At 36.0% G+C, this 27,253-nt stretch overlaps 2 protein-coding genes across 5 annotated transcripts in view; both read right to left on the minus strand.

The window, feature by feature from the left end:
• LOC121409091 overlaps positions 1 to 5,521 on the minus strand; it is a 43,503-nt gene extending 37,982 nt beyond the window's left edge. For 2 of the 4 annotated variants that reach the window (XM_041600908.1, XM_041600907.1), the window contains exon 1: positions 3,142 to 3,745. The gene's annotated coding sequence lies outside the window, so the exon portion shown is untranslated. Of the gene's footprint in view, positions 1 to 3,141; positions 3,746 to 4,830 lie in introns of those variants that run through there. The other 2 variants (XM_041600905.1, XM_041600904.1) reach the window with 2 other exon arrangements.
• Positions 5,522 to 6,727: 1,206 nt separating this feature from the next.
• On the minus strand, positions 6,728 to 25,984 carry LOC121409093 (macrophage metalloelastase-like). Its single transcript, XM_041600909.1, has 8 exons — positions 25,217 to 25,984; positions 13,573 to 13,817; positions 12,396 to 12,673; positions 11,232 to 11,390; positions 10,715 to 10,872; positions 10,015 to 10,159; positions 9,093 to 9,347; positions 6,728 to 8,783 (listed from the first exon to the last, which is right to left on the minus strand). The coding sequence occupies exons 1-8, from the start codon at positions 25,499 to 25,501 to the stop codon at positions 8,581 to 8,583; spliced, it is 1,728 nt and encodes a 575-aa protein (XP_041456843.1). The 5' UTR covers positions 25,502 to 25,984; the 3' UTR covers positions 6,728 to 8,580.
• Between the last annotated feature and the right edge of the window lie 1,269 nt (positions 25,985 to 27,253).

Here is a 27,253-nt window from a genome sequence, read left to right on the forward strand (position 1 = left end):
AACTTAAACACACACATACAATTCCCATAAGAATAACATTATGGGGTCTAAGTGTAGTAGATTTTATTTTTAGTTTTTGAAATAACAGGTTTTGAGCAAAGATCACGCGCCATACGTATGCTTTTTGTGGTATGGAACTACAAGGTTTTAATCATTTTTATTTTGAACCGACATATTATCTCTTAAAATCTATTACATTTTCGGGTGAAGCATTTTTTTTATAATATTTCTGGATGGAAATGGTAACATTTGTGGACAAAGTGTTATTGCATTTGTGGGTATTTCTACATTTGTGGGCGTTTTTTGTTCTCCACATTTGTACATGTAACAACCTTTCCCCTCAACTGTAAGCCAATGCTATGATGTGATTGAGGATAATGAAAAAAATTTCAATTTCAACAAAGAAATCATCATTATACAGTTAAGTATGCTACCCATTGTAATCCTTTAAATAGCTGTCACTTTTACAACAACCATTTGATATAAATAACAACAAAAAAATCAAATGATGAAGTAGCTGTCAAACAGATACCCAAATGCAAACATTTTTGTGGTGGTTCCATTAAAGATTATTGCTATTTGCCAAGTTAATCTATGCAAATGGGGAGCACGTGTGGGTTTCATATCATTATCTTCTGCCTCTGTTTAATTAGCTATTAACTATTAACCCTTTATTCTCCTGACACCCGTACTTCTATTTTACTACTTCTACTTCTAAATTTGTATTTATATACGGAATAACTAGAGATGAAACAAAGATATAAAGAGACCCTCATTATAATAATGTAATTATTGATACCAAATGACGAATATTCATTCAAAAGTTCTTACAGCATCTATGTCATAAATACCAAAATATGTAGTTTACCACAATGTAATGTTTCTGTTTCTGTTTATGGAACTCGGCAACATCTTTTGCTGGGGAATGCCAAGCTGGTACATAACCAGGTTATATGTTAATCAGTCATAGTATCAATTCCAATCACTGTTTTTGTCACAATTATAAATGTTGCAGACAAAATAAGTCAACTGTATTGATTAGTCTCTTGTGTTCTAATCTATTGAGACAAGATTTTTTATGCAGGGGTGTCTCTTTGGTTTTCGGATGGATATGGCAAGATCACTAAAAGGTGCCCTAGTTTTACAGTGGCAGCATTTCACCATTCACTCGAAATTTGTTATTCCATATTTTTATCTTCCGTGTTTTGATTACTTATGAAATAATATAGCATATTATGATAAGACATAAAATGATGACCGCCCCCCCCCCCTTCCTGGGGCCAACTTTAGTTGCACCGTCTCTGTTTCATGACGTAACAGAGTAATGAAGATACCAAAGCATTAAGTATATCATAACATGTTTGAATTGGGTGCCGTATGATTATGTTGAGTTCTAATTGTCACTTGGCAGAAAAATAGTAGGTACTGATTTAGAAATCGAAAGGGACGTGGACAGTTTTAGAAATCGAAAGTGCAATTATGGAGCACTTACATGATTGTCGTTAACTACCAAACAACATGCATAGTCATGATGATAATCGAAAAAAAAAAATCTGAAATGATATATAGACACATATCATTCTGCTCGTCATAATATTCCTCATCACATGCCAAGAAGTCTCCCTAAAAATTCTCCTAACGTTTTTCCCCTGATGGGGGGGGGGGGGGGGACTAAATGTTGACGACAAAGCCTTATTTTGTTTACATCAACCACGAAGCCTTATTCTATCTGACCTGAACCATATAGCCTTATTTTATTTACCTGAAACATGAAGCCTTATTTTATTTACCTGAACCATGAAACCTTATTTGGGGTTAATTTTCCGGTTTGGGATTCTAATTTGCATATTCAGCAGACATGGTGAACAGTGCATATATACTATACTGTTCAACCCCTGTGCACACCAAACATGCTACACGATTCGATTTGTAACAGCATTTGATACCGACATTTCAAGTTATAAATGGTCAAAGTTCTGATAGAGGAATGAATATTAAAATTGGAATTTCAATCTCTTTGGGCCTCCATGTAGGAATGAAACCAAATTCAACCGCAAATCGGAATGACTTGGGCGTCATTATCGGCGGCAAATCGTAATGATGATCATCATCGGTTCAAGGAACTACCTGTACTTAGTGATATCGATCTCCACGACTAAATCATAAACTTCGTATTCTTTTTTCCTCTCTTCTGTTAAAGTACCAGCTGAGCAGCATCCCCGTTGCGACAAAAATGCACATTTCGACAAAAATATAGTGGATATCTATTTACTAATTTATGTGTATACACTTGGAGGATATGTCTATATGCATAAATCGTGTAAGGATGTATAAATATATTTAGCATATGCCTATAGCTTTTTTTTTGCTTTTGACCCCTTAAGGAGATTTTGTTCTTTCTCTGTTTTACCTAACATTTTCTGTATTTCAATGAAAACTTTTTTTTTCTTCCACCATTTAATACTTACAACCACCTAGCCCGCAGATGTACAAGCTTGCTATTATGTAGGCTCCATTATATTTATTTGACTTAAATTGAGCTATGATTGGTACTTTACTGTATCATGTTACTTGTGTACTCTTTGTCTGTAATTTTATATTAGGTATTATGGTTGTTTCTTTTTATGAGAAACAAATGTCAAACGAGAAATATGAAAATAAATGAAATAAAAATGAAATGAATTCTGCTCGGACTTCAAGCCGATCTGGTTTTTACTCCGACCCCAGGGTTGCAGCACAGCCGAAATCTTATTTTAGTATTCTTGGGATTGTGACGAACTTCGAATAAAATGATTGTACTTCCAAGAAATGTGATGAAATTTGTTCGCAAATCGCGTCTAGTCGGATCAAGAAATGTGCGCCGGTGTTAAAGCATTTTTTTCTGTATAAAAAGTATGATTTCTAAATGATACACAACGAATTTAGGATTGGTAACAGATGGAAGATTTCTATCATTAATATATTACATTGTGTATACACTGAATACCCTCCGGTGTTTTACCATACATTTCGAATGATTCACGCATAGTTTTGGTTAAGATTCCTGTTTTCTGAATTACACAAAAATACTTAAAATCATAACAAATGTTACTGTTTTCTGCGTTTTCCTCGTTGATAAGAGATTAAGACTGCTTAACCTACCTTAAAGCTTGTGTGTGATATCTGCTTGGTGAAGTTTCCTATTCAGTCCATTCACATGTTCACGCATATTCCTTATTACCATCTTTTACATAAGCGATATTTTGTATATATTTAGCTTCCACGAAATGGGGAGAAACGAGAAAAACACAACCTTATACGATCAGTAGAGATTAGAATATACAGTTGATCTTGATCTCGTGATCACGAATTACTGTAATCAGTTTATGAATTTCTTTTATTTACAAGAGAAGTCCAAAGTCCGTGATAAGCTCCCGCGTTAATTTGATATGGTCAAAACCATTGTAAGTGTCACGAAATTATGATAAATACATACGTACAGCTTACAAAAAAAATACCCTCTGCTAATTGAAAGATAACAGATATACCATGTATAAACTTGTCGCATGTTAATCAACAAGTTATCAAAGTTCATCTTTTCAAAACTAAAGAGATACTTAAATAATTTCACATGTCGATCGACTGTTTGAATGAAGGTTGTACTTGATCTTCTACATGTTCTAAATTTACCAAACATAGCTTTCAGTGTGAGTGACCAAATATGTACATTACATTCCCCACAGAGGGGTCGATCCTGGGGGGCAGGGGGCGATCGCCCCACCAATGAAAATTTTTTTTGGGGGGCAAACATATTGTTTTGCCCCCCCATAATTCCGCACGTGCAAGAGATAAAACGTGTTCTTTGTCTAAAATCGTGTTCACAATGTCCGCTTTTCAGATTGGAATATAATTTATTTCAGCTCGCGCTTCGCGCTCAAATCATTTCTGTAGCAAAACCCATACTTTTCATGTTAAAATAGGTGAATAGAATGTCCAGTTTTCAGTTCTAAACCTCAAGAGAACTCCAACTTCGATTTGCAATAATTTTTTGTTGGATATATCTCTCTTGTTCTTTATTAAAAACGTCCATTAAACTCATTTTTTTATACCGAAATATCAAAATTTATTGGTTTTTTTTAGATACCCATCTTAATCATTGTACCAAAAATGCTTAGAATATAAAGAAATATAAAGAAATGTTATCGCGCCCGCATTAATTTGTTGGTGAGATATGTGTCTCTTTCTCGTGAGTCATATATGTGTATATATATATATATAAGGGATAATTACACCTAATTACGCCTATTACTAGGCGTGAAATAGTTGAGTATGGATGTTGTAAGAAGTGATATAGGTCCTTGGATTGAGTGACAAAGAAATACGTTTTATCATGTAATTATAATGAAAACACGTATGTATTTTCAACCGTATAAAGAATGGGTGAAGATTATCCGGAACATAATCATAGTTATAATGATAACAAAAAATAACAACAACAATAAGAAGAAGGAGAAGAAAAAGAAAAAGAAGAAGATGATGAAGAAGAAGAAGAAGAATACAGAGGAGAAGGGAGAAGGAGGAGGAGAAGGCGAAGGAGGTGGAGTAGAAGAAGAGGTCTTGATGCGAAATTAACTAGACTCGACATTTTATTTATCAATCTGTATCATATAAGCGACGGTATATAATTATGCATAGGTAATTTAGTGGTAGAGATATTACAAGTTCTGCTCTGGGTAGCCTGCTAAAATATAGAGGTATGCCAGATAATGCTAAATGTATTGAAAGAGACCAATATTCAATCATGTCAATTGGCATCAGCATAAAAGGTTGATAAGTATTCAATCAACTTACCCTATATTCAGTTGAGGGCTTCCATGGCATTGCGAAGCTGCAGCTAAATTTGATATCGACTGTCTTGCAATCGTATTCTGCAAGTGTCACACTTACAATATTTAATCAATCCAAGTAAAAAAGGACCGGTTGCGTAATACTGTGTGTTTGCTTTCAACAAATACGAAAGGTTGCAAGCTAGGCCGCATTTAACATTGGGATCTCATTGATGTCTATTATCGTTCGTTTACATTTTATGCTTTATTATTATAACATGAACATACAAATACGACTTCACTACACAGAAAACAACGCAGATGGCCGAACGACAATTTAAGCGACCAACACGTTAGTATAGCCTAGACTGTATTTAAAATCAATTACCTTGATTTCAGCCAATATCATCTTCTAATGCATATGCATCAAAACCAAAATAAAACATGGGGTAGACAACTGTAAAATACCCCCTCCCCACCACTACCCCTCTACAGCCTATGAAACCATGTAATAATAATCAATTCCCGGTGTCAAGACGTAATCAAATGGTCAAGTCATAACAGTAAATCGATATAAGACCAAACATTGACCAACAATAGAGTGTAAAACACAAAACTCCCTCCCTGAAATATGAATTGTTATAAGAAGGTATATTTGGACGAAAACAAAATGACGGTTATGTTGATAACCTGACCACCTTGTCGAAGACTAAAATCAGTGGTAGCAGCAACCACTATAGCACACAACACATGTAACATGGACTAAAAAGCAAGGAGCTGGAAGCTCCTTGCTCCAATTAGACACCAATTATTTAACTTTACAATAAAGTTCCTCTTGTCAAAACGGCTTTTTAAAGACTTTTAAAAGTTGCGTGTGAGTTTCGACAGTCCGGTAAGTGGAAAAGAAGCTAGTCATGCCGGTCATTATGCATGTTATGTGTATGCAAAAGGGTGGTGTTAGGATTTTTCAATGGGGGGGGGGGTGACCTATGCCATTCTGTTTCAATTGAATAATAGGGGTCATATTTGACTTCTTGATAGGGCCTACATAGTCTTTATTCTTAATTTCTTTCGTTCTCTTTTCTTTTTTCCATATTTTTTTCCTGTGTTTCTTTTTTACGACTTGGAAAAGAACAGGGAGGTAATTTACCACTGTAGCGACATCCCCTGAACAATAAAATGTAAACATTTTTTTTTTATCAATTGTCGCAGAAAAATAAATTAGCGTCCAGGATTAGTACGTTTAGATTTAAAAATATATAGATATGATGTTTTAAATAAAGAATTAGCATTGGCTCGTTCATTTATCACAATCGACGTAAACCACAGAGAATTCCAGTTCAAAATATTGAACGATGTTTTGAATTATAAGCTGTATAAAATTAAAGTCATTAGTTTACCTTCATGCTCTTTCTGTAATGTAAAAAATTGAACTTTCAAACATTTGTTTTGGAATTGTCCATTTACACATTTTATTAGGAATGAGCTCGAAAAAGAACTTAATATGTTTGATATATTTATGCACTGTAAAAAATATATATATAAAAATATATGTATGCACTGTAGATGAAGTGCTAATTGAGCACTTACAGTGCTTGTATAGTGACTGCACTACGAGTGCTGATTTTTCTAGTTCAAATTTAAACTAGAATATATACATTATCAAACATGTACTAGTATATATATTATATAGCTGTTTCCTTATACCCTTTACCCCATCTTCAGCATTTTTTTCGTCTCCACTCTGTCTTACACACGCACACATACATCTACTTATCCACTCAATTATCTATTTTTTAATGATTGAATTATATTTTGTGCGTGTTATATCACTCAAAATTTTGGTATAACTTGAAACACTTAACTACAACTGAGGTTAAACAAATCAAATATATACATCATAGATATTATTACATGATATACATACAGATGCGTTTATTTCTCGTTTGATAAAAGTATACATATTCATTTCACAAACATACGGATAAATGATAGTCGATAAAAGAGTTTTGAAACTTAATTTGCAACACATTTATAAATACTCGTGTATTGCTTTCAGATTTTTGTTCTTGGAAAGAGATGAATGTTCAAAATCTAAATATGTACAACATTTCAATTGAAAGGAGGAAATAAGAAGAAAGTTCTATAGTGTTTTTGTTTTCTTAGTGGCGATAAGGACATATTTATCAGATTAATACCTCGATCGATATAAAATTGACAATGCTTCAAAAAGAAATATGCTGAGGCACCTAGGTGAATGCTAATAAAGATGGAGAGTAGGAGAGAAGGAAAGAGGTGAGGGCGGGAAGAAAGAGAGCGTAGAGAGAGTGTGTGGGTGGGTGTGTTTGTGTGTGAGGAGTGGGTGGCTGGGTGTTTGTGTGTGTAAGAGATAGATAGGGAGAGAGAGACAGAAAAGGAATAAAGCAAGGTGAAGGAGGGCTTTGATACGAAAAATTATACCAAACATAAAAACAACAAATAGACAGTATCTTGAGTGATTGAAATACCAGATTTCCTTTAAAATATTATTTTTCTTTCTAAAACCCAAGCATTGTAATGTTAATTTCTTCATTCCTTATGGTCCCGCCTATCTTGTAGATCGTGGGTGTCGATCGGTGTTCATGGTTGGGGGATGATGGACGCAAATTTCGTTCTCTTTGAGGGATGTCTTTTCTTGCTTTAACTTAGTTGGGGGGGGGTGTCATTGGCGTAACGGATCTAATTTTTAGTGGGATCTAAATAGTGGGTGAGACCCATGTCATAATGGTCAAAATTAGCCATTTTGAAGACTTTTTGTTTCAACTTTTCAGGACTATTGCCCTTTCATACACTCTTTTTTATTTCATTACTCTTTCGTATGTTCTCCACTTATTTTACGTCATACAACTGGATCAAGAATACTAACACACGCGAAATTACATTGAAAAGTGTTGTAAAATATACGGGACTCTAAGCGCTTGGTCACGGGGAGCATGACGTTAGGAAGCAGGGGTGATGTTGATGTTATACACCATTTGCACCACCCACTTAGATCAGGTAGGTATGTTAAAATAATAGACATGTACTTTGACCAAAATCACCTTTATTTTCGAACAAAATTTTTTTGCTCGTCATTGTTTTCCCAAACCAGCGCCACAGCTTCAAAAATCGTTCCCAGGCCCCTCGGGAGGGGTAAATAAATAAAAATGCCATGTATGATAGCATAAACATAAACTAGTTATTTTATTTCATCCTGGATTTAAAGAAAAAGAATCTCTCTTCACTCATCTGTTTCTAACGTTTTCTGAAAGAAATAATTTCATTCATTGACAATAAACACAAGAAAATTCATATATGGAAAAAAGTACACACTACAATCAATAATAGTCTACCATCTTCGTGATCATAATACTCTCTAACTACCTCCTTATCATTATCATGCTTATATGATTCATCATAAATGTTATGATGTTAGACGTTAAATTATTGTGGGATTATAAGCCATCCTCAAACGTGAAATGTTGGGAGAGAGGATATATCCCCATCCCCCTTATGATCGACACCCAAAATATTAATCAATGTCAATAAACTTCCTGCAAATGCAATCACATGCTGAAACAAGTAGAATCAACATAATTCAATAAGATTTGTCTATTTTGTTCTGTCAGTAGCAGTGTAACTAAATTCTTCTTGATAACTACGTGAAAGACCAAAGGCAAATGCAGGTAAAAATAAAGTTTCACATTTTGTTTTATAGATATTTCAAATGATATGATACAGCAGGTGATTGGTCTAATCATAACACTCGTTTTATTGTCATTAGGAATGAAACAATGAGAAGTATTCCAGAGATTCTGATTGGTCCGTCCGCACCCGATCCTATGTTTTGTCCACAAATAAGCCAGTCAGAAGCAAAGTTGCGTGTTTCAGCAACGAAAAAGACTTCATTATCTTTGAATGTGCTAACTTGTTTGTTGATGAGGAAATGACTCACTCCACCTACAGAAATGAAAAAGTTGCAATAAAACTTTAATCAAAACAATCAAATCAATACTTTCTGTCAGAGCCCTAAACAAATAATCAAATTCACTTTAATTCTATGTCAAGTAATTACGCTAATCTCGGCATGCCCCATGCCATTTGAGACTAAAAGTTGTTTAAGGATTTCTTTGGGCCTACACATAATCACAAATACATGACATGGATCTCTGTAACCCGTTTCCTGGTAATGATTACAAACTTTGTAACCCCCCCGTCCCCCAATTTATTAATTCGCTGCATAATTAGCACATTTTTCTAACATGTTACCTTTTCCTTCAGTCCAGACGGCGTCGAATGGTCCACTTCTACCCCTCCAGTTATCCTTGATAGGTCGTGGGTATCCTCGATCAGCCCGCAGTGTTTGCTCATTCAGTCGCCAATACAATCCTCTGTAGAAGACGTAAATTCGATTATTTCTTGCCCATTTGAATGCTGCGTCAATACCGTTAGTCCGGATCCCTGTTCGTTCCCGTATATCACGAGGTTGGTACGCTCCCTGTGAGAATTCCCATATTTCGGTACCTTTATTTGAAACGAAAGAAGAATAGTGTGAAAGGCATGCGAAATCATAAAACTCTAAATTGCATTTCCCATGGTGTACATGCGTCACTGCACAAAAGGCGATGCTTGCGTCAGCTTGAAAACAGCGTTCTTCCCCTTCGGTCTAAAACAGTATTATGCTTTTTATTACAGTTTATATTTTGATGACAATAAAACATCTTGTTTGCCATAGTCAGTGCAACCGAAATACTAGTATAATATGTGATGTTTTTTCGAGAACAATGACATTATGGAATCTAAATACTACAATCATGCGCTGGCGTACTGGACGTCATTCCAGTGATTTCAGAATCGGTTGAAAAAATTTCAAATTTTCTTGAGAAATTAGCAAACCTTTCAGCAGTATTTTGATTTCTTATAAGTGGATTTAAATGTGAGAGTGGGATACAAGAAAGAGTATGATTAAAGTAATCGGGAAGATACAAATGAATAAGTAATAGTAGCTGAGGTTTGGTCGATCGACCACCTTCCTAAAAGGGATACCATGATGTCTCCTTGATGGAAGAGTTCTTGTCACAATGCATGGTAAAATATATCGGGTGTACAATCAATTTGTTGTATTTTGGATACCCCGAGCTGAGTGGTCCCAAGTCCTTACATTAATAGAAAAACAACGAAAGAAACTCACCAGAGAAAAATACCATTCTTTTTTGTCCTCTGAAGCTCCTAATGAAGGCTGCATCCGGAATAGATTGCATTTCTGTGAATATTGCTTCGGTTTGAAGAGCATTTGATACCGGTTCGTTACCTTTCTTAATCCAGAATTGTTCTCCCTGCGAGTAGAAGTACATCAATTTTGCTGATATTGATTACCTTGAAATGTATCTTTTAAATATTCAGTCTAAAAAAGGGAACATTGTTGGATTGAAATGTTTCATAGTATTGATCTTCAACACAGTCATAATACATTTAGACATGTAGAACAATCCCTAACCGAAAAGACCCCAACAATTTCCAACCATAGAAATACATGTAATAGAACAGAAATAGTTTCTATAAACACAAAGTACAATTAAAACAGAATAAATCAATCATGCTCTTTGATATAACGAAATAAAGAATCAATATTCCGCACTGTGCTACAATAACAAATGTAGCAATAGTTTTATTCAAACGTTAATGAATAGATTGGATTAGCCAATTAGCTCACGATCTATAACGCCATTGGCAATTGTTTCTAATTGGCTCTAATAAAATTCTCTCTCTTTTATTTAAAAGGAAAGTGCCATATATCGAAGATTGTTATGTGCTATAAAAGAACCAATATATCTTTGATATCTAAAATACGATTTTTTGTTCTTTCAATATCATCTTATTGACCAACTTACACTGAAAATGAAAAGTGAAGGAACTTGATGCCCAACGACTTGTCCAAATGTCACCGCAGAAATTTGTGCGTTGCAAACCCTCCTGTCTCTTGGACCATTATCAGGTACCACTGGACTGCCAGGTGGGCGTGGTCTGTTGGGAGGGGTTGAACGGGCACCTGTTATTGCGAAAATTAAAATATATATACAGTATATGTTTTAGAGTTGGTTCGATCCTACATTGGTGCTACGCCCTCAGGCAACTTTGAACATGATAAATTCACAGAATTACCACACATACGTGTACTGAAATTGTCTGACATTGCAGCGACGAGTGACAAAATCTTATAAAAAGAAGACAGTCGACGTTAAATTGCCAGACCATACATAATATTATCGGATATATATATGCTATACCCATAGCCGTTTTCAAGTAATTCAGTAAGGATTTATTTTCCAAAATTTTAAAACAATAACATGCATGTATCAGAATGAGAGCTATGCCAATCGTTTTAAAATTAACTAAATTTCAACTCACCATACAGACTTTGGATTCCTCTGATGTCATCAGTGTTGAGTCTGAAATTTGGTTGAAAACCTTGGTAGTAGGGTGCCATCAGCGATTTACTGACTTCAGAGTGTGCCAATCCAAGACTGTGTCCTATTTCATGCGCTGCTACAATGAACAAATTGGTACCTAAGAAAATAACAATCGGGATAGTCCATGGTTAGTTAAACAAGAAAATAACAATAATGTGATGATCATCATCACTATCATCATCATCATCATCCCCGGGGGGCCACTTCTATTGACGACTGACGAGTGGATACCATGCGCGACCATGGGGTCCCGAGAAGCATCCTAAACACGTATTTTCTATAATCTAAAAATGCACCCCTTAACAATTATTGGCGTGTGAAACCCCACCCTTAACAAGTATTGGAAACAAAACGATACCTTTGGCAAGTATTCCCTGAATTGAACCCCTAAACAAGTACAGCGATTTTTTATGTCACGGACGTCGGTTTTACCTTTACCTACATCATTGGGCTTATTACGGCTCCACCTCCCACACCATGGGTAATTAGGACTCTAAACACGTAGCGTTGACTGTTGGGGCAAAAAGTACATCTTTTATATAATAGTTTGGTCTTTTTACCCTCGCAAATTCGACCCTAAACACGTAGCTTTCCTAACGAAATAGATACCCTTTTTTAATTTTTTTTGTGTTTTTGAAACCCTTATTACGTTACGTACGTAACGTGCCGTGTCCTATCTTGAAAAAGACAGCCTTTTTAAATGTTTTTTTTTATTGATCGCGCATGGTATCCACTCGTCAATGTAAGTGGCCCCCCATCATCATCATCATCATCACCAACAACATCATCATCACAGTAAAATTAATCGGAAATTATCCCCGGCAAAATTTAAGGAAATTCATTCATCCGTCACGTCACCCACCATTGTCCTATCAACAAATCTGTCCACGATCATGACGATATTGGATTCGATTCTTGTTTCTACTGGTTGGTTGGGACGGTGTTTAATCTATCTCGCTATTTAAATAACAATTATCAGTTGTGTATGACGTGAAAATATTTGTGAGAGTTATCCACATGATAAACTGATAAATAAAAATCAATGATCAGAACTTTATGGATAAGGGGTAAGCTTTTGCATTATCTGAAGCATAGTATCTACCCTGTCTTGTTCTGTCGCTGAAAGTCTCATCCTCATCGAAATGGACGTCGCCTCCGATACCTTCTCCAGGGAAGTAGGCATGAGCTAGGGTACCTCCGGGACCGTCAAAGGCATAACCGTCCCCATGATTAGCTCTGGCAAACAAGATGATAATATCAGCTCTTGGAAACCTGGTTGGGGCGAAATCGAGTCTCGCAACGTCACCCCAAACTTGAAAAGCAGAAGTAAGGACACGAATAGTTGTCGCTTTCGCAACGTCGGGTGTATAATTCTTTATTCTGTGGGGGAAAACGTGAAAGAAAATTAAGTGTATGTGAAACTTTGACAGCTCTGTTACAATTAAATGCAAGAGATATCGTGCCTATCGAGATGGAATCGGTATTAGTAAAATATCATATCACCATGCATTTGTCAAACGGCGGGAAAATATGGAAATCCCACTCATGCCAGATCAGAAAATCTATATAAATCTTTGATTTAAATTGTGTGAAAGTGTGTAACAATGGAGAAAGTGAAAATAGAACCTGCAGTTTTTGACGTCTATGAACCATTTTCACTTGCACAGAGTTAATCAATTTCAATTCAATTCAATTCAATTCTTTTATTTCATTTCCATTCAAAACATACTACAAAGTAATATAAAACAATACAAATCAAATACAATTTTACAGAAGGGCATTCTTACTTCGTAAAAAAACACAAAAGTATAATATAGAGCTTAAATGGAAATGGAAATGAGGGGATCCGCTAAAAAGCAAAGCTTGTAAAATTGTGGATCCCCTTGGAAAAGAAGAAATTATAGTCGACTTACTATATGCGTACATGCATGTATTACAAGAAAGAAAAAGAGAAAAAGAAATCATATTGACGGAAACATAATAAATAAAATTGAATTGAATTGAATAATTACTGAACAAATGCAAAGCTTTTCACACAAAGTTAATCACTTTGTCAGGAGGTAATTTCGGCATGCAGTAAACCTTGGTGCAGTCAATTTATCATGATTGTTTATGTTCAAAAGTGTTGGCACGATCATTCGAATTGTCGGGTAAAAAGGATACTTATAGGTGTTGTAATAACATCCACCCATTAATTTGGGTAAAACTGTACCTATACTGTATAATGGTATTCACCGAGATTTTTACCACTCATTTTTAAAGAGGACATGCCTACTTACGCCCATGTTAGCTTTTTTTTTGACCATCCATGTTGTATTGCGTATCTTCTCTTCCTCATCTCATCAGTAGAGATCTTTTTATCCTTGTTGCCGCATCTCTCTGCATTTTTTATCCTGGCTAGTGTTTGATTGTTGAGGATTCCTGTTGGTTCAACCCCAGCCATTCTCTGAAGACGCATCACGGCTTCTCGGAGTTCCTCAGGACTTTCTGCACCCTCCACGTATTCCCATATTTGAAGATAATCCTACTCGGAAAGGTAAAAGATGGGAAGGAGGCAGAATAAACCAATAGGATAAAAAAGGATAACAGGTAGGCAAATGTAAATAATGTTCATATTAAAATAATGGTTAGTTTATAATGTTAGGATTGAATCAAAAGGAATACTTCTAAAATAAGACAGATATGGTCGGCACTGTGCCTTTATATTGGCATGTAGGGGAAAAAATTTCTGCTGCAATTTTAGTCACTGGTGTGGGAACTACTATTGTGTGTCTATGTGTGAGGGTGCGTTGGGTGGGTGTGTGAGCGCGTGTGGGGGTGTGTGTATGTTTGAGATCGAGGTACCATGACATTCGTTCCTGTGCCACTTGCTCCGGTCTTAATATCTCAGATTCTGGGCATCAGGTTAGAGTTAGGATTGTAATAGAGTTTTTGGTTTAGAATATTATAAAGATAAGGATGAGGGTTGATTTAGTTTAGGAGGTTTGCAGATTTTCCACCGGAGCGTCGCCAGAGCAAATGTCATGAACTGTTGTGGAACGGGATGGGATGGGTTGGTTGCATCGCTACTAACATATTTATAAACTGATGGTGATTTTAACCTTGATTATAACAATCCGTATACCTTCATAGCTCTCATGTCTGTTGGGTTTCACTCTCCCCTTGCTCCATTTTTGCATGCCAGCACACAAATAAAACAGACACCATAACAACCAATGATAGTCAAAGTAACGGATCGAGGTCTATAAGCTGTCATTGGTTTGGAGAAGATATTGACGTGACTTGGTGACTGCGGAAGTGACTTCTGTCAGCTTCTGAAGCTATTTTTACAATCTTAAAATACAACTGCTAGCATGAATAATTGGCGTGCGCCAGTATTAGCTATATGGGAGAAGTTACAAACTCATGCAGATGTTCGATCCTTAAGCCTTTCGTGTACAAGTTGGTATCAATAATGCACAAGGCATTTTCATATTTTGATGCAAGATTAAAAAGCAACTTAAGAAAATACGCTTCGTTCAAGGGCAGTGCCGGGAATCGAAACCCAAGACGACTTAGACCACTCGGCCACACCACGCCTTTGTCACGTCTTTCGGATGGTAACACGTTAGATGTAGTTCGATAGTTTAATTCAGATGATTTCTAAAAAAAAAATCCTTTCTAACAAAGACCAATATACCGAACTAAGGTGCAGGTGCGGTTCAAGACTAAAAGTTTCAGACATGTTGGAACGGCTTCTGGAAAATTGAGAAATTTTCGACGTTGGTAATTTCTAAAATGAAAATGCCTATCGTGAGCAGCATGGTGTACATGGGAGATTATTTTAGCATCTAGTCTCCAGCCATCCCTCAACCAAAAAATAATTTGTTCAAAATGCTAGGGAACGTATAGCGATCGTGTGAAAAAAAATCACATATCAAAACTGCCTGAAAATGTTTTACATTACCATTTCACAAACACACATGGTATGTGATTTCACTTCACAATAACGGGGTACAACTGACTTGCGTTGCTCTGTCCTGGCGCTTCATTTATCATACGCGAGTGATTCTTTTAAATCACATTTGCCCCCTATCCGGAACATGGATCAACTTCAATAATTCTGAATTATATATTTTAGATAACTTTAGCCTCGATCAGTGAGAATGTGGCGACCGAGCCTTTTACTACCTTCCCCAACATATTTTGAAGAATGACACTAAATTCAGAGCGCGTTTGACAAAATAGACACATTTAGGGTTCAAACTCGAAATTTGCCTGCAATAGCATTTCTGTATTCGTGGTGCGTGAAGTAGGATCGAGGTTCATTTTAATAAAGAAGTTGCAAGAAAGTCTCTCTTTTTTGCATGGGGTCGTTATTGATATGCTATACTCGCAGATTAACAGAACATTAACTTATTTTGTATTTAGATGTTATTTTGTGAGCGAGCGTGCAGCGATGAGAAATGAGGTTCTAGAAATTGAATAGTAAAAGCTTAAATTTTGAGCACTCGGCGACATGAATGGAATACTACATTACTAAATACATATATACGCATATTATGGCCTACATACATCTATTTCTTTTCTCAGTTGTTAAAGAGATTTTTTTGGGGAGGGGTTTGAGTCCAAAGCCGCCCCCCCCCGTAGAACCGCTCCTGCATAAGTGGATATATCATAACCCTCAAAGGGTATAAATGCAAAATACTAAGTATTCCATAAGCTTTCAGTTTACATTAGATATCTTAGAAAGCGTTTTCCATTGCCATTGTGGTGTGGATCAAGACAAGATATCCGTGTTAACACTTTACTTCCTTGAAACGTAAATCACCTTGCGTCATTCACACGTGTATATAGGAAACAAATACTTTAAGACTTGAAGACAGGAACTACACACTACCATGTCATCATGATAATTGGAAGGTATAAACACGATACACCCCTCATCTGGATAATACATGCCTTGTGCTTAAGGTATACCATATATACATGCGACCACGGATTTCCCTCTGAGTTTTAGTCTGTTCAGTTCTGTACAATCCACTTAAATTGAATATGCGAAAAAGCTGCCTAAATTTTTAACTAAAATTGGTTTATATTCAACTATTGGTTAAATATAGCTTAATTGATGTTGGGTAATCAGTTTGCTTTATGGCTTGGTAAATTTATTGATCCTCGGTCAGTAACCCATCAGACTTTTAGACTCTTGTAATTGCCCAACCATTGGTTGGTTATACACGTTATTCATGCCATTCTACTGCCTAATCAATATTATTATTTAAAAAATACTAATGGACAATAATTCAACTTCTAACCAATTGTGGGTCATCTCATATAACTTTTTAAAAATTTATCTGATATCAAAAAATTTAATACGCAATTTCCTTCAACAAAAGAAATCCGATCCACATTGTGCTGCACTCAATCCAGGCGATGTAAGTTGGTACATAGCATGAATTTATTCCTTGAAAGTCACCGCTACTCTGCTAAAGTCAGAGTAATTATGCTGCATGAAAATGCTTAGAGACTATCAAGTAAGTTTAAAGCACTATGTAAGCAAGTATTATTATGACAGCCGAAGCTTAAACTATTAATCACACGGGTAAACGTTATAACATTAATAACACAATATTGTAGCTAAATGCGTACGAGCTAATATGGTCCATAATCACACTCCTTTGAGAGTGAGAGAAGGGAACATTCATTTTGGAGTGGGGTTTGTATCTCTTGGGGGTGCATTATATTGCTCAGTCTGGAGTGAATTACTGTGCATGTTTTTAGACATTTTCACTCCAGAAGGAGCTATAATCCACTCTCAAAAAATGCAAATTCCACTCCAAAATGACTGGTCCCTTGTCATGTGAGTAGTATGAATTGGGACCAGACTAGCTTTTTTGTAGTAAGATCTCTGTTGCACTTACTTTTGGTTAGACAATATTTGTTGTTATGGCTAGAAATATGACATTTGATTTTATTCCGTTTTGTTTATTTCAGTTTCCAACATTTACAGTATATTTCGTTCCATACATCTTCATATACATGTAAATATATCTATATATGCACACACACTCTCTCTCTCACACACACACACACCCACACAGTATATATATATATACATATATATATATATATATATATATGATAAGACAAAGAAAAATTCTAAATATATTACAATCAAGATCCACACCAACAGGTTGAGAATGGAGGAAGCTGCTAATAAGCAGAGCATGTGCAATCTCCTATTTAAGTATTCATATGAATAGTGTAAATCAAAAGCAACAAGTGCAATAGGATGACAACTTGAGCATAAATCCACTGAAAATGTATATTATTAAAAGATAAAAAGGAAGAAAATGAAAAATAGCGATAATAAAAGTTCCCAGATACCTGTCTGCAGTCACAGCGAATTTCATTAATCACCAGGAAAGCGAATAGCGTACACAAATGTTCATAATGCTATCCATGCTTTAGAATAAAAACATTATAAAAAAATAAAGTGTTTGAAAGATGAAGAGGTATACCAATAATTGACGATTATTTAGGCTTGGCAATTCTTAATGGCATTATCAAGAGTGCATTCTCTTTCAGAAATTCATCTATTTTTATACAAATATTTAGAAAAAAAATAATTGTGCAACACTGTGCAAAGAGTCTATCATTTTACCCATAGCGCGTAAAATTGGGACGCCATTTGAAATGCGTGTTCTTTCAAAGGAAAGGCAATTAGTGTCGGTGTAGCGGCAGATCTGGTCCCACCGGCAGATACGGTATCCGGCGGCAGGTATTCGTACTTTACTCGGAACCATCTCTGCCGGGTGACGAGGTTTGATATTCTTATTATTCTTTTTCCCATTAAAATAGATACATAAAAAAATGGTAGGACCTATATAATTTTGAAGGAAATGGGTACCGTGCGCATGCAGATCGAAATAGCAGGAACGACATTGGCTCTGAATCCGCCTGAGTTGGAACACGATCCGCAGGCAGATACTGTTCCTAGAACCGTATCTGCCTAGCACCGGATCCATCGCTACACCGACACTTAATTCGACGCGCATTTCATGCTATACGGCTGTGATGTCATAATATAATCCAGGTAAGCCTGTGGCCTGTTTATCTGTGAATTTCAAAACAAATCTATCTATTTATGAAATAATTCACATTATTAAAATTTCCGATGTTATTGACGATGCAGGCATGTCGGGTATTCGCAATAAAATACAAAAGCAATCGGCACAAGCGCTTTGTGCTTTCGCACATTACAAATACCCTCGAGTGCTCTGCATCGCCACAACACATCATAATGCGCTTATTATGATACTGTATTTTCACCATGTTGGAACTATTTGGTTCCAGTAGGCAATTTGTTAATGCAGCTGCAATGCAGATAAAAAACGATGTCATTGCTAAATACAGCATTTCCTCGGATCATGGTGATAAAGATGTTAAATTATCACACTGATATACTTTATTCTTGATTTTGTTTAAACTAGATATTTATGACCTCAAATGAAAGGAAGGAAAGACTGGGAAAGCAACTCGAAATTCCGTTTGTTTTGTCTCCTCAGTTTTTTAAGCAACGCTATTCAATGAATATTGACTGATCTTTGTGTAGTCTTGAGTTTTCACATCTCGATTCCCTTTTGTTTCTGTCTCCTAAAACTGAAGATAAATCTATTAGCTTCGTTAATGGACTATTGGATGTGATATAGATTTTTTATTGATCATAATTTCATTAAAAATCTAAATATTGTCGAATTCAAATTTGCTTTATTTTATTTTTAACAGAACAAAATGTAATGGTCGTAAATAATTGCAGTGACAAATGAAGATGAAACTTATACAAACAATAGGAATTGAGGCGTAGCTTGAAATCAAGGTTCCCCAGAGCTATCTTCCCTTTGGAAAATTGGTGATGCCGAAAATATGCCTCAGCCGGGACTCGAACCCGGGCTCGCAGCTTTGAACGCCGGTGCCTTAACCACTAGACCACAGATAGGGATAAGCGGTTTTGGCGACCCCAACCGATTGACCGTCGGGTGTAGATGAGTTTTAAACAATGACAAGCCGCCATGTCTCAGCTGGATCAAAGCTATTAGGATAAGTTGCCAAAGGGCAGATAGCTCTGGGGAACCTTGATTTAAGCTACGGCTACCATTGTTCTCTTCATTTCTTTCTTTCACAATATTATTAAAAAATAATTGCCAAATATATATATATATATATGTATTATTTTGAAGTGTAATTTTCTAAAATAGTAATAAACGCTGTTGACAACTTTTTCAAATTTTCTTACCTAAAATGATAACACTGATGTTGATCTTAGCTCCCTGACTAATCTCTTTCAGCCATTAGTAGATTGGTACATGTCATTTGAACCTTGTTTGTGAGTTGCATGCACTACCTATACTATTTTTTTATAGGTGATGTTGTCTTGAATAAATGTAATGAGGTATATGGCATATTTTTCTTTTGTCAAAGTACCTGGAATGAGCATTGATTTCGAATTGTGAGGCACACTGACGAAAGATCTACTCTTTCTAGGGAAGATTATGTATGATATCACCATAGCAACACAAACGAACATGACCATTATATCATGGGGTCTCTTGGGAAAACCTAAACCGATATTGCATACGAGCTTTCCCCCTGGTAGATAAATAACACTCTTTTCACGGGAAGCAGTGCCTCGTTCTTACAGGTGTTGAACAATCATTCTGTCTTTAGATCACATCTGGAAAAGCAGAAATTCAAACTAGATTAAACAAAAATATCAGTTGTGGTAAGGATCTAAAATGATTTTGAACAGAGTAGATGTATAAGTAACACATATCTGAAAAAGGTCTAATTCTGGCAAAAAATGTGTAAATGCTGAGAAATTTATATGCCTCAGTCTGTGTTAGTAGTAATGCCTTCTGTAGTGATTTCTCCAACAGTTATCACATTGACTTGAGGTTTGTGGCTGTGCCTACACCTCATACTTGAAAAAACTACACAGTGTATGCTTCAGAAGAAAGCTATTAGGGCCGTTATCTTAAGAATAATCTGTAACAATTTCCAGTCCTTCGTTAAAGAAACTTTGAAATAAAATCCAATTGTGCGATAGATTTTGACATAATACTCACAATATCATATTTCATCCCTCTCTTTTCTTTGCTTTCCTTTTTTTAAAAATCTTTTTATCATTTGTTTATTTATAAATTAATGTATTTATTTATTTATTTTTTTATTTATTATTATCATTTTTTTTTTGGGGGGGGGGCCTGGCCAAGAGCCCACAAGGCCCCCCTCATCTGTACGTAATTGCCGTCCTCTTACTGATTATCTTCAGTACTTCTCTCATATGTATGGGAAAAGGGCAGAAGGAAATGATAGCACTATCGAGAGCGCACAAGAACAAGGGAAAAGGTCAATAGCATTTGGGAGGTCTGAAATGTGGCATGAATCATCCCCCCACAATATCCAATGTGAAACATCAGTCAATTCCTAAAAATATGACAGAAGAAAAATTCATGAAATTTAATAAAAATGACTGATAGGATTTCTAAGTGTATACATGCATACAGACATGTCATTTTTTTATAAGTATAGTTTATTTGGCTCTTCTCTAATCTCTCTCTCTAATTGAATTTTATTTAATGTAGTCCTCAGAAAATCAGCATCTTTCCGTTTATTTGGAAGAGTAACTAAATCATTATGTACAGGGAAGCGTTTCATGAAAGGACTTGTCGGCCGTTTTATCCTACAAGTCCCATTTTATGGTGCTTATCAGCCAATCAGATTTAAGGAAAGATGTCGGATCCGACAACTTGTCGGACAAAATTAATGTTGATGAAACGCTTCCCTCTTACAAGAGACAATATCACGCGCAATCGATCTAAGAAACCAATTTTCACAGGAGTCAGTACCATAAAATGGATATAATTGTGATGTAGGAGTAAAATATTGTCTGAAAACATGAATTATAACAAGTTATATCATTTATTCTGCCAGGTAGGTGATAAATGGTGTATTTTGAAAGTCAAAATGGCTGCTACAGGCCCTAACGGTAGGCCTATTATGTACTATGTGAATGGGAACATAATTTTAATAGAATTTGGCTTTGCTTGACTAAATGGTGTTGCATGTACGAGTGAAATATCGTCTAGAAATATGATTTCTAACAAAAGAGATTGTTTCTTATGTTATTTAGGTGACAAATGCTATATCTTAAAATTAAAAATGGCTGCAAAATGCCTTTTTTGTGGAAATTATCTTTCCCCATTCAAATTTGACATAATAAGATAAGGGACTATGGCGGCCATTTGAATGTCAAAATACAGCATAATTACCAAAATAGCAAAGGAAATTATATGTCTTGTTAGAAATCATTGTTTTCAGACATTGTTACACCAATATTTCGCAATTACTGGCATTTTATGGTCAAGCAAATTCAAATGTTGTGAAAATTATTTGTCCCCTTTTATATATTGTACACAGTACAAGAGCCATTCACATCCATTTTGAATATCGTAATGCAGCATTTATCACATTAGATAGTATACACATGATATAGTTTTTTTGTTAATAATCATATTTTCAGACAGTAGTCCACTCGTGGGTCACAATCATGTGCAAAAATAGTGCTCTTGTTTAATTATTTTACCCATTCATATTCTACATAATAAAGTCAAGGGCTTATGGCGGCCATTTTGAATATCAATAAAATTAATATTTGTCAAATATCGATTTTCCAACGAGTATTTCACTTCGGCACAACAACTACATCCATTTATAGTTAATGTGCTGGCAATTTTTTGATGGATGTGATGATTGCTAAGAAAGCATGAATGCTTGTAAGCAAGCAACCAGAGGATCAACGGCTTAAAGTCCCCTCCGAAGGACCTGGTACTGAGGATTAATGCCTTACCAAAGGGCACTAGCGCACCTAGCATGCCTAGTGGGAATCGAACCCGGATCACCAGAATACGAACCCCCCGCTCTACCGACTGAGCTATATCGCGCCTCCTATTTTATCATTTTCATGGGTAATTTGCATATTTTGGCGGCCATATTGGATTTTGCCAATTTGCGGAAAATGCCCAAGGTTACAAGAGTGGCATCATTCAGATTTGGAATCAGCACCCTCAAAATGACTAGAAACCATAAAAAACATTGTATATCTAAAAAAAAACCAAGGCTCGACCCCTTCTCTATGGGGCCTCTCCTGGACTAAAAGGGCAGTACAAATGTGCGTATAGGCGTGTGTGTGGATGAGCGTGAGTATGTGTGTGAGTATGAGAGAAAGAGAGAGGTAGAAAGACAGAGTGAGAGAGGGTGATATTGGGATAGAGAGAGAATTTGAGAGCAGATTCATCCATTTTCATGAAGAGCTTTAATTCTTGTATTAAATTAATTTGTTTCATACTGCAAATTATGTATATAAACAAGTCTGACAGATTTTCTAGATACATATACATATTTTTTAATAAACTATTTGCTTTTGGGGGTTGAAATTAAACAAACACTTTAAAAATTCGAGAAAGGTGGGGGAGAGTAATCATGTTTTTCACTCCAGTATTTTAGTGTCATATCTTGTTTATATAGACCCACTTCATTGATAACGTTCTATTTCCCAATAGCCGTTATAAACCCAACTTGACATATGCTGTAATAGACAACACGTATCCTAATTTTTGAATCAAACTTTATAACTTAATCCAAGGTTTAATTGAGGCTGCTCTGCCTATATATATCATTGGATTGACGTACATACATCACGGGAGAATGAATGCGTCATCAGCTTGGGCTACATTTCACGAAACCATCGTAGGACGAGACACAAGTTCATCGACATTACATCGAAAAGTGCATGTTAATTCCTCATGAGTTTAATGAGACATAAATGCAAATTTCATATACACACTTTATGGTAATGCTTGTTGTGAATCACATATCGTGGAAGAGAAGCAACGTTTTTAATGCATAAATTCACCCATCATAATCTTGTATGTGGAGTGCGAACCTCTTCCCTAACCCCTGATCAATAAGATAATATGAATTCCAATTGAAAACAAGGTAAAGTCAATGAATGATATGGTTGTTAATAGAGTTTCCGAAGTGGGTGTATACATATAACACTTGGATTAACCACAGATCCTTAGAATGACGTAGACGTCACGTGCACCACTGGTCTGCCAATCATTCTTGTGGATGGACATGATGGATGTAATAAATAGACACGAAAGAGATTTAAAGTTGCTTTAGATTTGGGTGTGTATGAAGACGTCATTTCATGGTCTCTGAGCCACAACGAGGTATTGCAAGTTCAGATATTGCTAGGGAAATGAAATCAACGCTATTCACATTCCCCACCATGGGCCCACTTTCAATTTTTATTAACAATTCAAGGCCTATTTTCAGCTTTGCTACAAATTCCTGCCAAAATTGTCATTTAAATTTACTTAATGTGTATGCCATTAAACACTGACATGACTGACATTCTACAATATGTATTTATGGTCAGGTTTTGTCTGCCTAATCTTTTTTAAAATGCGGAAATGTCATAAGTATGAAATGAGAAGAAAATTTAAGGATATAATCTCTTTCTCTATTACAGTTTCTGATATCCAACGAATAAATTTGTTAGGAATACAATAAACGATGGAAAGGGGTTTTATAAAGAAAATCAAATTCATAAGGAAGTAAATGATTCAGCGACCTCTAAAATTTTTTATATTGGAATGTCAACTGATTCTCGGCAATAATTCAAATTACCTGTTTTTTACCAAAACTTTACACATGGCATTAGAAACCCCTTTTCTCCCAAACCTTTTAGTTCAGAAATATTTCCACAAAATTGTCACCCTTTTAAAGTAAAGCTGGAAATCTGAAGTTATATCGATCCATGTATTTTGAGATAGTTGGTGATTGTTACTTCAAGCAAACATGTGATCCAACTTCCATCACCAATCTAACCATTAAATTGCTAAAACACATCTTTTAGGCTTATCGGACGGGACCGGGGATTTGTTAGCTCGTATATCCATGTGGGATAACACCTCATAAGATGTATATACGTTATCCGATGATAACACGCCTCCTGCTCTTTTGTGGCATACGATTTCTCCCTTCTTTTAAGAATATCTGTATGACATGAATGAGACGGACGTAATTAGGAAACTAATTTTACCCTGACCGTGACGAACCTCTGACACATCTTCATAAACTAAGACAGATTCATCAACAAAGAGATCCGCCTTGCCAATAGGGTATTTCCGAATTATCTTTTAAAATACTTCAGAGAGTTCTGTCCACCCTGAATTGTCTGAATTTATAAAAATAGACTTATTTATCATGAATGGTTCAGCTATTATGGAAACTTATTTGTGACCCTGTTTGTTTCAACATTCCCAATGACTTAAGCGAATGAAGGTGTTCAGACTTATGAAGAGAAGTTGATACTTGATAACATACATAATTATGCTATTGTATTTATTTATCTGCTAAAGTGAATTAAGTGTCATGCGTTATAATAAACTGATTAGTGTTTCTGCACCAAGCAAAGTGAGTTGTAAATATTTAATGACAATAATTAAACAGAAATACTTTATTATCTCATGATCGTGATTTCTACAAAGACGAATCATAAAGGAATTTATTGAAAGTCAACTCTCTTTTGAAAAAAAAAAATGTCATCTAGATTGTCGATATTGTTTTCCATTTGCCCCATGAATGCCTGTTCCCTTTCTTAAGGTTAAGGGAGATGAATCATATTCCAAATCGGAAAGAGCTTTGTTGGTGTCATTTGGTGCTGTTTTTACACCGTTTTCCAAACGGCAAAGTACTCTTTGTCTAGGTTGCGATCTGCGCCCAAGCTAATCATTATCATTTTATTGTATAATTGTATCTTTTACAAAATAAAAGGAACTCATTTTCTTCGCAAATTTTCTCGTTTCTTCTTACCTTGAAAAAGGCGACATCTTCTGGATCCATGTCATCATCGACATCAATATCAATGTTCGATGATTGTCCTTGACCTTGACTTTGCTGGCCATTTTGTTGACCTCCATACATGGAGTCACTGGCACTTGTCCCCTGGTACTGAGGGTAATTACCATAGTCTGGAAAGCTATTGCCTTGTGTGTTCTGCCAGAACTGTCCAAGGACGGTCGAAGGCACGAGAAACATTCCTACAAGCAACAGAAGCCTGTGAGTGGCTCTTGAAAGTATTTGGTTGTACATCTTCATATCTTAACAGTGTCTTATTAGAGCAGTCTTAAGAATTAGTTAGAAAGATTAGCATTATTTAGATGAGGTTTCAAGTAAGACTTGCTTTTTCGCGATGGCCAGGGAGAATAGATTCGTAATTCCAAACTGTAATCCACTTTGTGAGCAATAAATATAATATTATCTTGAAGTCTCCGAGATGATCACACACTGACACCACACTGGGGTTCAATCCGTGGTTACACCCAGGGACTCTCAATCGGACCAATATCAATCGTATGTGCTAGCGTCCAGAAAAAAAGATGTACGTACAGCACAACGAAGAAGAAATCGATACATGCGTTTATTCCTCTTCAACGTTTACCCCCTTCCTAAAAATAACCCCAAATGCTGGCATGGCCTGGATCCAAATGACAGGAAGGGTTGCGGGGGGAGAAGGGCCCGTGAGAGAGATTGAGGAGGGGGAACTATTGGATTGTATCTGCCTGATATAGGGGGTTGGGGATTTGGACAGCCGAGACATTGCTAAATTTTGCCTGATGAATAATACCTGGTGACGGGAAGGGGGTAATTAGGATCCCTCCAATCAGAGATAGTCTCATAGGCTGTATTAGGAGGAAGGGAATAGAGCAATGCGTAGATGAGTAATTTTTCTAAGCCGATACTGTAGAAAACTTGTGGAATGAGCCATGTGCTTTACCGGTAAACATAATTCACACCATCGTCAGATTTTTTTTCAAAATTAGGTACCGAGAATGAATAGATCTACGATTATACTTATAGTGGGACGACAAAGGGTCACATCAACGAACACCAGAGGTAGATTATCCCAATAATATTGATCTTACCCTTAAATGCAATATTCAATATCGCATTTAAGGGCAAGATCAATATTATTTGATCCATCATCTGATATCAAAGTTTATATTGCTAATCAAGAAAATTATTTTTATATTTTAAGATGATGCAATAAAAAGTGTTGATATAAAATTGATGTCTACTTGACATGAGGGAGTTTCGAACTTGCCAATCCTTTTTTCGTCTTCTTAATCATATACTCTTTTTTTTCAGTTTCATCATTCTTCCATCACTCCTCCTTCCCCTCCTCCATCATCATCGCAACCTTCTCTTACTTCTCATTTTAATGAGAAGTAATTTTCTTTATCTCGTTCTTTCACTATTTTTACTATTATTATTATCATTATTATTATTGTTATCATTTCCATTTTATCATTTAATGATAAAATGGAAATAATAACAATAATAATAATGATATTCTCCATTTTTTCACTACTCCTTTGGCACAGCCACTGAATAGACCAATTTCACAACGTGAGAGGGCAGCAGACTGGTCGCCATGCTGCGGTGGGCGAATCAACTTTTATAGTACACAAGTCAATAGGGTATTTGGTACATTCGTTCGATTTTTTTTTATTTTGTAACAATTGAGCAGATTTCTTGTAAGATTCACAATGAGCATTAATCGGAGAAGTTCAGGTCGCAGCTGTGCTGTGTTCAATTGCCACAACAATTGGAGAAAGCTTCAGGATTGGAAGCAAAGTGAATGTGAAATTCACTCGCCTTGGACTCATGAAGCCTGTTTGTGTGTGAAGCCGTACTCCCTGCATAGGTTTCCAGGCCGTGATGAAGGAATGCGTCGCCAGTAGATAAAAAAGAGGGAGGAAGGGGAAGAGAGGGCCAGGGCCCTGTTTCATAAAAAGTTGCTATGATAGCAACTCCTGCTGGAACGGTAACTACCATGGCAAAAGTGAG

This window comes from Lytechinus variegatus, chromosome 2 (genome assembly GCF_018143015.1).
Source record: "Lytechinus variegatus isolate NC3 chromosome 2, Lvar_3.0, whole genome shotgun sequence".
Taxonomy (NCBI): domain Eukaryota; kingdom Metazoa; phylum Echinodermata; class Echinoidea; order Temnopleuroida; family Toxopneustidae; genus Lytechinus; species Lytechinus variegatus.